General features: G+C 40.0%; 1 protein-coding gene across 3 annotated transcripts in view; it reads right to left on the bottom strand.

The window, feature by feature from the left end:
* Window positions 1–12,372, bottom strand: part of LOC142324280 (uncharacterized) — a 72,233-nt gene that overhangs the window by 53,222 nt on the left and 6,639 nt on the right. For all 3 annotated transcript variants that reach the window (XR_012756259.1, XM_075365204.1, XM_075365195.1), the window contains exon 4: window positions 844–929. Coding sequence is in view for 2 of the 3 variants with exons in the window: in XM_075365204.1 (XP_075221319.1) it covers window positions 844–929 (86 nt within the window). In the remaining variant the exon portion in view is untranslated. The remainder of the gene's footprint in view (window positions 1–843; window positions 930–12,372) is intronic.

Raw genomic sequence — 12,372 nt, forward strand, 5'->3', positions numbered from 1 at the left:
GCCTGTTCCAAACTGTGGGACACTTCTCTCTCTTCCCATGTATACCTTTGTAGAGCCTATATTCTTGAGATTCCATGGCATCCTGCTCAGTGTTTCTTATTTCCTGCACTTCCATGATCAGAATTTTGTGTTGATCCATTGGGTCTGTTATTATTTTTAGTTTACCAGTCTGCATGAGTGAAATTGTGTATGGAACTGTAGGTGATTCGTTTCAGTTTGATTTTGGATTTTGTATTGTTCTTGTTCATGTGCATTCCAAATGCATCCGATTGCATGTAATGTTGCTAAGTGGCAGCTCTCCATATCCGAGTGCTGCCTTCTCTGAACTCTGGTGTGGCTTGGTTCAGCCGGTGGAGTATTCCTTAAAAGACCTTTCATGGTTGACTGTCAAGGGGTCACCTGTGGTGAGACTAGGTCCTGAGTTACAACTCTAGATATGATCTAGTGAGGTGATTGTGGGGTATGACTATATGACAGATAAAGTCGTAAAGTTTGTTTAGATTCAGTTCACCGGTCAATTTTCTACTATTTGTGCAGGATACTACTATTTGTCCAGGCTCACCTCGCAGAGGAACAATATAACTTTTGTTAAAATTGTTATTTTGGAGAAAAATTAAAAAACCCAATTCTGAACATTATTTCTGTAGCTCATTCTATGAATGATTTTTAAATTTGTTGAAAATTTAAAACACTTAAATAGCAGATGGATTAGAAATTTTTTAACTCCCCATTTTAAAAAAGGTCTAAAAATTTTTTTAAAGAAAACAGAGAAAACTAAAAAAACAGAAGAAAGCTTTGTTACTAGCCCAATTTTGGAAGCAAACACACAAATGTATTTCATACCTTTAATTAGTCTTGCTCGACATCTCATAGGCCTTAAATTCCTCTTTATATTTTCTTTACAATCACCAGTTTTCTTCTCAGATGCTCTGTACAAATTCAAACAAAACAACACTAAAGATATACATTCTGTAAATTAATACATTCTTGGAGCACTATTTTATCAGTGGTTTGAATTTTTTTATATTACCTTCCAATTAGAGAATAATTCAGAAACTGTTCTCAACTCAAATTCTATATTGCCTTTGGTAAAAAATTAATACTCTCACAAGAAGTAGCTCTTTTTCTCTTGTTTTTGTTACGTTAAACACTAATTTTATAAGTCAGTAATGACATTTTTCTATCTGCTACAGGTATGTTGGTAGAATTTTTTGAAAATATTTGATGTTTGCATGGCTGATGCTCTTGTGAAGGCTTTTGAGTTCTGAGAAATAATTTATGATTGATTAATGAGATCTTCAAGAAAAAAGTTTCAAGGACAGTCTTGAATCTGATTAATTTTTAAATCATTAAATTTTGTATATTTGCACAAAATCTATATGGTTTTGAATATACTTGTTTTTATAGAAGGTGCTTCTTTTTTTAGAATTGATGTACCAAATATACAAATTTCCCAAAAATGAATGCCATAAGAAAATGTTAGAACCACTAGAAGAAATCAAACATACAAAGTGAAGAAAATTAAAAAACAAATTGCTTTTAATTTTCTATAAGTACCTGGATTTTGTTTTTCTGAAAAATCAAATCTGAATTTACAATTCTTAACTAATTTTTATGAAATGTTGAATGATGACTTCTGACTATGTCATTAATGCCATTTAATTTTAGTAACAATTGGTAAAGGGGTGAGAAGGTATGGTTGCCATCAATCCTGAATCTCAGAATTCTAATAATAGGATAATTTTTTATTTGAACATTTAACAAATTTAAATTACACTAATCCATTAACTGCTGGATATAAAGCTACACAATTTTGTTCTAAATAAATCCTTTATGTCATCTATTATTACACAGGAATAAAACAATTTGTTTACGCACCTTTGGCAAAAAGCATGCAAAAAATGTCATTTTTGGAAGAATATAATAACACATATGAACAATTTATTGAACTGAAAGTAATACAGTTACAAATAAATTACTTTAATTTTGTTTTTTTATTAAAAAAAAATACTTAGATTCTTTGCTGCGAATGAAATTCTTAAAAACATTTTGAATGAACGTGCACTTTACATTTTATTCATAAAAAAAATTATATAGTTTTTGCATAGCTTACATCTTCATCTAGCTTTTTTCACTTTTGATCATATCAAACATCTAGCAAATTGTTTTTTGACGGATGACCCTTAGTTGCCACTGGTAGTGAAGGAAAATTATTTTTACTTTTTTCTTCACTCTCAGCAATGCTTTGTGGTATTTTTATTTCTTCACTGTTATCAGTGGTAATACAAGAGAAGGCCTAAAATCAATTTGACTCAGTTTACTGTTATTTGCAAGTCTGTATATTTTTCTATGAATTTATTATAATAGAATTTATAGCATTTATAAACAATGGCCTCCACCCATTTTTTTCCCATGCAATCAAATTCTATAACTTCCAACACCATTGTCATAGAAATCAACGACGCCTATACTTTTAGTATATTCTGCTATCATTAATGGCTGAACAATCACAGTGTCTTTTTTTTCTTTTTGGCTATATCTTTTTGTATTTGATAATGGATATTTGTCATTGTGGTTACTGGCAACTGTCACCACTGCACTATCATTCCATCTAGCAACTACAAAATTTGTTTTTTCAATGGGCAATTAGGAAACCTATTTCCTCTAACAGTGCCAGTCGCAAAATATCCTTTTTCATTCAGTAAATTAAACAGATCAAATATAGAATTGAAGGATTGGTATACAACATTTAACAAATCTAGTATACTACTGTGTTCAAAGACCATATTCATATTTTTATTTGTTTGCACCTCTGTATGGAATAAATTGGTTCAAATACCATCTGAACTACACAAACACCAAAGCTCAAGTCCAAATCTAATCAGTTTTCCCTTGATAAACATTTTTGCTAAATGTCTACAAGTATGGTACCGTTTCTTCATCAATAGATAAATTATGAGAAAAAACACCAAATTGTAAATTCCGTTTGTTGACAAATGTAGAAACTGAACATTTTATAAAATAGCATCTATAAAAGTAGTACAATAGTAGACAAAACAAAAATTTAATGATTCAAACATAAAGATAATACAATGCAGGACTGTGAAGTTACTGTTTGTAATGTAAGAATAACATATTGTATGCCTAGCATGTGATTCATTGCTCCATTAGCCAAACGTGCGTAATCACACCATTACTTTTAACAACCAGTATTCATTAGCAGTTTTCAAAATAAATCATTTTTATGAACTGATGAATAAAAACAACACTTAAATAAGAAAATAAAATAGAAATATTATTTTTAACAAGCATATCACGATCATTGTATACCTTATATGGAAGAGGTTACATGATCTAGTAAAACACTGTAAGCTGATATGCAAATAAATTCACTAATTTATAAAAATCTATAAACATATATTTATTTTGTAATTACCTAAAAAAATAAGCAAATTGCACAAAGTGCAAAAAAGTTTGCAGAAATAAAAAAAAAATTACAAAAAGGTTCGATAACACACCATTGGTGGTTAATCGGTTAAATACTAATTCTTTTAAAATCCAATTCTTTCAAAATTTTTCTTAAACTGCCGTTAAAATTAATTTTAATTTTCAATTCTTTACAGAGTTTGTTAACTGTTGGTAGCTACCCTAATTTTATTCGAGTTGGGTCTTATACGAGTGTTGCACGTGTACGTTTTGCTCTGCAATTAACAGGCTTTTTTGGTTGGTTTTTTTGGCTTAATTAATGTTACAGACAGTTGAAAACAGTGGATGGTTGATTAATGGACATGTGTAATAATTTTTGGTTGATGGAAAATGGCCAGATTTAATTTTATTCGACTTTTTCTTCACTGGAGGTTAAGTTGACCTATTATGGGACTTCATTAATACTCGTGGGAGGAATAGAGCTCTAATGGTATTTGGTAATTAATATTTGGTGATCATTATTATTGCAGGTTTGTGTACTGGTGTTATTAATATTATTAATTGATAATATGGTAATATTATTAATATTTGTGGTGTTTTCAATTATAAATTAATATAACAGAGTAAGTAACATGGAAAGATCAGTAACATTAAATCACTACAGAAGTATAATAGTTATAAGTTTAAGCCAGCTGTTATAAGTTGGCGGTATTTTAGCAGTCGGCAGGAATTGGTCGCCATATTATGTTGGTTAACAATTTTAGATCAACCTAGTTGAATTGGTGCGCCAGTAATTACTCCCGTGCATAGAGATCAGCTGTTCATTAATTTCAAACAGCTTTTGACACAGACGGCCATACTTTCGACTTTTTGTTAGTGTGGACTTGGAAATTTTTCTGACTCATGCCTGATTTGTAAGGAGATACCTTTCCTGCCTCATAACTATACTACCCTTCCTTCTTTTACAAATTCCTTCAGGATATTTTACTCGGAACGAGGTGGGTGAGTCATTTCCACAAGAATTTTTGTGGTTTGCACTACTGGTATTGAGGAAGGTGCCAATAAGCGAATGGATATTGAGTTAAGAGTCAAAGGTTGTTTTGCAAAGAGTTTGTGGGGCCCAGGCTGGGCCTGATGTGTTGACGGCAGGCCCTGTGGTAGAAGGGTTACCTCCAGTGGCTCATAGACCTGAATGCAAACTCCAAAAAGGGCGCAAAGAGGCCAAGGCAGATCCACCAATCCTCAACCGAGGAAGAGGAGAGACACCTCATGAGTTGAATGATGTGGTGAGAAAGTTTGAGTGCTTATCACTTTAACTGAGGCGACATGTTGACAAGAATGTTAAGCAGACCATAAAAGACGTTGTGGCCAATGTAACAGTAACTGTGAATGATTGAGAAAGTTAGTGGATGCTTCTCTTACATCTGTAGAAAGGAGGCCTACTGCAGAATCCTTCACACAGACTATGATGGATACAGAATGTCCAATAATTGATGGGCTTGATAACGGCATGTACCCTCAGCTGATGGCTGAGTTTATAAAGAAGAACTGGCTTAAAGAGGCTTACAGAAGTACTAAAATTAGATTGCCAGACTAGAGAGAGGGAACCTTGAATACTCTTGCACTGGCAGACATTAAAAAGACAGCTAAGAGCAAGTTGATCGATAGTCTGGCCACAAGGCAGCCACAGGTTGCATGGTTGCTGAGCAGCTCAGGTGTTAGGGCCGGCAATGTTCTGTCTGTAAGGATGGAGGCAAGGATTTTATTGGAGGAGAGAGGTGAAACTCCAGTAACAAACATTTTTCATGCTGCTTATGTGGACACGAGGGCCACTTCTGACCTTGCACAGACATTGGTTGACATCTTTTCACAAGTCAAGTTGAATAGTGAAAGAGATTTGGGTGAACTGCAGGTTGAGATCTATGAACAGGGTACATCTATGTACGTATGGAAGATTTTAGAATGTGTGGGGGGAAATCAGGCAGAAATTAAAATATTACAGCACCCTGTCTGGCCCGAGGCCAGTGTGAACAATCACAGGCTTATAACCTATGAAATTGTTTACAGAGGCAGTCTAAGAGTTCCAGATTTGAGTTGCTATAAGCTAAGGGGCCTGGATCAGGAGAAGCTGCAGCACAAGTGCACAGCTGCCTTGCAGGGGTTGGAATGGTACACAGGAAGGAGGTGGAATTGATGGCTGAACAATTCGACCAGGCCATCAAGAATGGCTGCGATAGGGTTCTATGGGAGCCTCGACCAATGGACGGACCCTTAGGTAGTAAACAATCTGCTGATCAGAGAGTGCCTAGAGCCGTCTGTTAAAAACAGGCAGAAACCCGGGAAAGAGTGATAGTCTTCTGACTTAAACGTGCTGTGCACAAGAGTTACGTCTGCTAGGAGAAGATACCAATGTCGCCCCCTAACAGGGATTATTGATGATGATGCTGAGGGTCTGCGAATCTACCTGCGCACCCATAATGTTCATACTATCAAGGAAGCTAAACTCAAGTTATGGCAAGCTCCATGTGCAAGTTGCAGCGGAACCCCTGGCAGCTTGCAAAATCATCTTACCAGCCAAAGCCATTGCACATGCTGTCCAGTGTTCGATTTGGGTTTGGTGGGATAGGGCGAGGGCTATGCTATATTCCCTGGCATATGGGCTGTGGATCTCGATATAGACCGAGTGGTTTCTCTAATGACACTGAAAAAGGCACAGAGGACTGACCAACTTGACCTGAATTATTCTATCTACTGCCTGTCATAAGAGAGCCGCTTGGCAGGCTGTTCTCAGGGTGCCTAAGCTGGGGTTGCTTCCCGACTTGTTGGAAAGTGGTATTTGTGGAGGGTGCTCTTAAAATCAGTAAAGGATCCTAGTGAAGTCAGCAGTTATCGGCCTATTAGCCTTTTACTGGTAATCAGCAAATTGCTTGAAATACCGGTTGTGAAACGACTCTGGGAAAGCATTGAAGTGAACTGTTTTCTAAATCGAGGCCAATATAGCTTCACAAAAGGGGTTGGTACTGCGGATTGCATCTTAAATACTCTTGCCGAGGTAGAAAGCGCTAACTGGAAATATGTTTTGGCAGACATAGAGGCAGCATTTCCTTCCTTATGTTGGAGCTCTGTCCTCTATGAGTTGGAACACTACAAAGTTCCCATAGCCCTGCAGGCCGTGGTACTTGACTACTTGTCTAACTGTATGGCTCTGTTTAACGATGGGCACCTAGTTGTGGAAAAATCCATTACCAGGGGAAGCCTGCAGGATTCCATTCTCGGCCCCCTGCTGTGAAAACTGGTAATCAACGGATGGATTTCCGAGACTGACATTTCCAGAAGGGGTCACGACAGATTTTCACCAATGACTGTCTCCTTTTAGTTCATGGTAATTCATGACCATAACTAGAAGACTAGGTGCAGGCGGCCTTGTCAATTGCAGAGGGCTGGATGGACATTCAAAATTTAAAGATTTCAGTACCCAAAATGAAGTTTATGCTTCTCAAGGGTGTGGACAAATTATCATATAGTCATAACCCCCATATTAAATATAGAGGCTGTGTAATCAGCCGAGTTCATAAGTACCTACGTGTTTTGTTTGATGAAAAGTTGTTTAGCAACCACATTAGGCAAGTAGTGGCAGACGCCGGCCGTCTCAGAAATGCACAAACTTAGGAGGATTTCTTGGAAAGAATATGGGTTGTTGGACCATCAAATATACATGGTTTACCGAGATGTCTTTGGAAAGCATGACCTCTTACACAACGCCCATTTGGGCGTATAGGCTGGTTATGTATAGAGCGATTCTTCAAAATTTAAGGAGTGCTCGTCACAGAGCCTTAGTTGAATGCACTTGTGTTTTTAAAACAACCTCATACGAGGCTACCTTCGTATTGGGAAAGGCTCTCCCAATCAATTTACTGGTGAAAGTTCGGGCAACCATGTAAAGATTGTGAAATTGTCAGAAGGCCAAGGTATTTGGGATGCAGTTTCAAGCCAGACCAGTACCAAAACAGAACAGTGATTACAAAGAACCAGATCTATAAATTTTGTCAGATGCCCATCTCCCGCCTGCAGAGCCTCACGATGGAAGCATGGCAGCTGGAACGGGACACCACGACTAAGGGGAAGATCCTTGTATAAGTTTATACAGGATCTGGGGGGATGGTATGCCACAGCTCGTTTTCAAGGGCAATGGGTGCCTGGGTGCTCACCAACCATACTAACTTGAACCAATATCTGTTTTGGTTCCGCCTGGCAGCTGATGAGCTGAGTCAAATGAACACCTGATGTTTGACTGCCCTGCTCTTTGGGGGAGGGGGAAGAGACCTAACTTAGAGGTCAAGGGAAAAATTGGCCACTGACAAGCGGTGAGTCAATGTGGCAAGAGTCGCATTATCATACTATGTGGGAGTTCCTAGAAGCAGTTGCTTTGTTCAACCGGTATCCATAGTTTGCTATAGAGAAAGACTCTTACTGCATTGCCGTGAGTATGGTTGATCACCAGCCAATTATTATGGCTCCAAGTGCTATAAAATGGTGAACAGGTATTTGCTCGCATTCAGCTATCTAGGCATGGCAGCGAATTGCTGCCTAGACGAAATAAATTTTATTATGAATGTCATATATATTTTTAGTAGTTGGTGGGCTGCACCTACAGATTTTAGAAAGTATATGACAAGTGAGCAGTTGGGTCATGTAAGCCGATGGTGTATGGCACCATGCTTTATCCACTCACGCTGTTAAGTAAGCTCTAGGATCTATGTTGTTATACTGGTTGATAAACTGTTCGAGGCTCAGTTGCTGTTTGTGGCACAGACATATGATCTTATGCTTTAGGGCGACTGAATAAAATGGTGGCAGAAGAAATACCAAGCAAACCAATCTTACAGCACCCGTGGGCAGACGCCTCGCTAGTTGGAGGAGTGATGAGCTAGAACATATCAAGCACAAAGCAGAGATTCTGGTCCTGATGTCCAAGATATCCTATGCTGAATTATTGAAATCTGTTAGAACCGACATGAGGTTACCTGCGACAGCAGAGATCCTGTCGATCTGGAAGGCAGGTGAGACGATGGAAATAAAGGTCAAAGAGGAGAAATGTACGGCAGGGGAATTCAAGAATGTCCTGGCATCTGCGATAAAGGCGGGAACTGTACAGACTAGGACTAGGATGGTGACCCTCCACGTAAGAAACCTGGAAGGGAACATAGAGAAGCAGGAAGTAATTGGTGGACTCAGTGAAACAAGCCTTGCCACCCGAAATGCAATTGATAGTAAGGTCTGGCTATGGAGAAACCAGAGTGGTGATATGTAGACTCCTGGCTTCAATGACCACGGTGATAGCCATGGCCATTGAAGCCAGGAGCTAAGAGGAAGCGTTAAAATTGACATGGTGTCCTGCAGGGCCGATATAGTCCCTCTGAAATGGTTTAGGTGTTTTGAGGTGGGGCACAGAGCTAGAAACTGTAGAGGTGCTGACAGGTCTAGTGCTTGTTTTAACTGCCGAGAGGAGGGGTCACCGGGCGGCCAATTGTTCTAGGCCTCCTAGGTGTCTGACCTGCATTGGCCAAGGGGCACCGCACAGCAAGCGTGGCATGCCCCAAGGGGGCAGACAGTGATGTTGTGAAAGCCAGGGAAGACCAGATAAGAAACAGCACGATAATGAAGCTAGTTCAAGTCAACTTAAATCATTCAATTCTTGCAACTGATATGACAGAGAGGTATGTGTCAGAGATGGGTGCGGATCTCGCGCTCATCTCCGAGCCTTACACCCCTCAAGCACTGTCAAGGATGGTTGCATCCGAAGATGGGAGTGCGGCCATTTGAACATGTAGTCCCCTCCCCATCCGGGACATGTTCCATGGGAGGAACTATGTGTGGGCAAGGGTTGGCAGAGTATACTATTTCTTTTGCTACCTCTCACCCAATATCAGCCTTGAGTGTTGTATGGACATCCTGACCACTCTTTCAAGGGATGTTGTTGCTCCTCGACTGGCACAACAATATGGTGTCCTTTAATGTTGGTTGTGAATTCACTTACAGAAAGGGAGCATCGGGCTCAGTTATTGATGTGACCTTTGCAACATCATCATTGGCAGCTAGAATATGGGACTGGCGGGTCTGGGGCGCTAGCAACCACTCGATGATAGCCGAAATGGGATACAGAAAAGGTGATACATCTGCTTTGTTAAGCTGGAGTGTTAAAGGCAGGTACTTGATTGCCTTTATTGAAAGCCTGAATTTTCAGATGTTACACAAGGCATGTAACGCTAAGAACAAAGCCGATTGTTTAGCTAACTTGTTGGTGAGTGCGTATAAGAGGCAGCTCCCTGGAAAATATATCAGGAGAGGCTGCCCGTTAGTTTACTGGTGGAGGGTCAAAATCCACAAAAATGTAGGGAGTGCTTATCGGCTAGGAGGGCATCTATGAGGACGCACTACAGCTCAGATAGGTTAACAAACAAAGCTAAGAAGAAGAAACTGTCCAGGATGATTAAAACTAGGAAGAGAGAATGTTGGAAGTGCTTACTTCAAAAGATGGAGGAGGACCCCTGGGGAAAACCATACAGTTTGTTAGTCAAGAAGGTGCTGAAAGCGAGGTCCCCAGTTACCCGTGATGCCTCAGAGGTTGCAAGAATAATAGAGTAGTTTTTTCCCGTTGGTGATGTTACACTGGAGCATGAGGAGATGGATGTGGGGATAATAACGATGTTCGCAATGGAGGAACTTAAGGCAGCTGTGCAGCGAGTTTCCTTGGAGAAGGCACCTTGTCCTGACTCGGTTCTCGGACCGACCCTCTTATTATTTATGATGGGGTTTTTAGCATCCCACTGCCCTAAAGTAATGATAATTGGATTTGTAGACAACACAGCACTTGTCAAAGAGGCTGATACCCGAAGGGAGGCCACCAACAAAATCAGGGACTCCCACACTGCTGTTGGAGCTTGGATGGCTGAGGCAGGACTCAGCTTGGGACCACAGAAATCCAAGTTTGTGGTTATATCTTCTCCCAAGCGTGTACCTACCTTGTCAGTCAAGGTGGATGGGAGAAGAATAGAGTCAAAGAATTCAATAAAATATCTAGGCATATGGACTGACTCCAAGCTGAGATTTGGAAGGCACGCCATTGAGGCTTGCTGAAAAGTCAGTCATGCGCCATATAGCAGGAATTCTACCTAACTCTGAGGATCCAGGACAACTGTGGAGGAGGTTACTTACAGGAGTTACATATAGCACACTGCTATACAGTGCAGAAATCTGGGTGGACATAGCAAAGTACAGGGGGAGGATTGGGGCCTTACATAGGTGCTGCCTCCAGATTGCAACAGCCTACAGAACTGTTTCTCTGGAGGCTGCAGAGGTCTTGGTGGGAATGCTTCCCATAAACTTAGCGATCGTACAAAGGAGAAGGCTACGAGCACTTGGTACCTTGAATCCGACTGAAAAAAGAGAGATGAGTTCGACGATTACAGAGGAGTTGATGAGATGGCAAGAAAAATGGGACGGATGTAGAAGGGCAGGTGGACCTGCCCTTCTCACATCCGTCCCATCTTTATAGCAATAAAGGATGTTGGAAGATGATCCAGAACCCATGGCTCGTTGTATTTTAATTTAACTCAGTTGCTGGCAGGACATGGGGGATTTAGAGAATATTGTTTTGGGTTGGATTACTCGGATGGATGCCCTGACTGTGAGGTTGAGGAGTCGATGTTCCATGTGTTCTTTTGTTGTCCTCATTTTAACACAGAAACAGAGATGATGGATGCCATTGGAAGAGACGTAATGTTTAAACCAGAGGAAATAATGGGGATTATACTGTATGGTGAGGAATATTGGTCTGCTGTTTCCAGATTTGCAAGAGTGATAACGACAAAATTATGCATTATCAAGGAAAATCACAGGCCAAGAAGGGGTCGTCAGAGGGTGCAGAGGCAGGTAGGCATGTGACTGAGAGCCTAAGGGGGTTTCCCATACTTGTGGGGGTTGCCTGGGTGCAATGAGACCATGGGCACTCTGCTCCCACTTCCAATGGTGACCTGTGAAGTAGGTATGCTGTAGTGGTCAACTGCCTTTGAGGTGTTTGTTTATGTGGTTGGATGTGATGTGATGTGTGGAGTGGCATGAGGTATGCATTCCGGAGTGATGATTGGATGTTGTGGAGTTTGTAGTGTGATTTCAGTGTGATGCAAGGTATCTTGTGGGTGTGTGAGGTTAGTATCTGTTGACTGTGGTATCTGAATGTGTGTGAGGGTGTATTCCCCCTTCCTGAAATAATGCACACCAGCTGTACCAGAAGGATTGGTAGCCAGGGGTGGAGGTTTAGTCGGTAGTGCGTAGGAACACATACGCATTTAATAACATCTTGCAGAACCTGTTAGCGGGCCTAACACTGTCCCTAGGCACCTGTAAATGGGATTCCTCCACCTTCTTAAAAAAAAACTACCCTAACTTTGGGTGAAATTCATTCACAGTTTACCTAACCACACTTTTATCAAGACACCTAATCCGGTAACTGGTTTAGAACGTTTCTTTTTCTTTTTAGGCTGCATAAAAAACATTCTGGCCCGTCAAATCGAAGAAGTTCTATTTTTTCTTTTCTGAGGCTTTGAAACAAAGTTCTGGAAATGCCACAGGCAGCTGCACTTCTATCTTCACACTTATGAGTAATTAAATTCTTGTTGTTTTTAATTTTCCTACAACTAAAGATTATTTCCTCATGAAATCATACTTGTTTACAATTTCATGTGCCTGTCTTTGAAGTTTTTTACCTCTCACAACAGACTTAAATTCTCAACAATAACTATTCGCACGTGAACAAACTACTTTAAAAAGTTTGAAACAAAATATATTATCTTACATTAATTACTATGTAACAAAATACACAGCACACCAAAATTACTGTACCGGGAGGCAAAATCCCAGAACTGAACCTTATATACACGGAGAAGC

This window comes from Lycorma delicatula, chromosome 1 (assembly GCF_047948215.1).
Source record: "Lycorma delicatula isolate Av1 chromosome 1, ASM4794821v1, whole genome shotgun sequence".
Taxonomy (NCBI): Eukaryota; Metazoa; Arthropoda; class Insecta; order Hemiptera; family Fulgoridae; genus Lycorma; species Lycorma delicatula.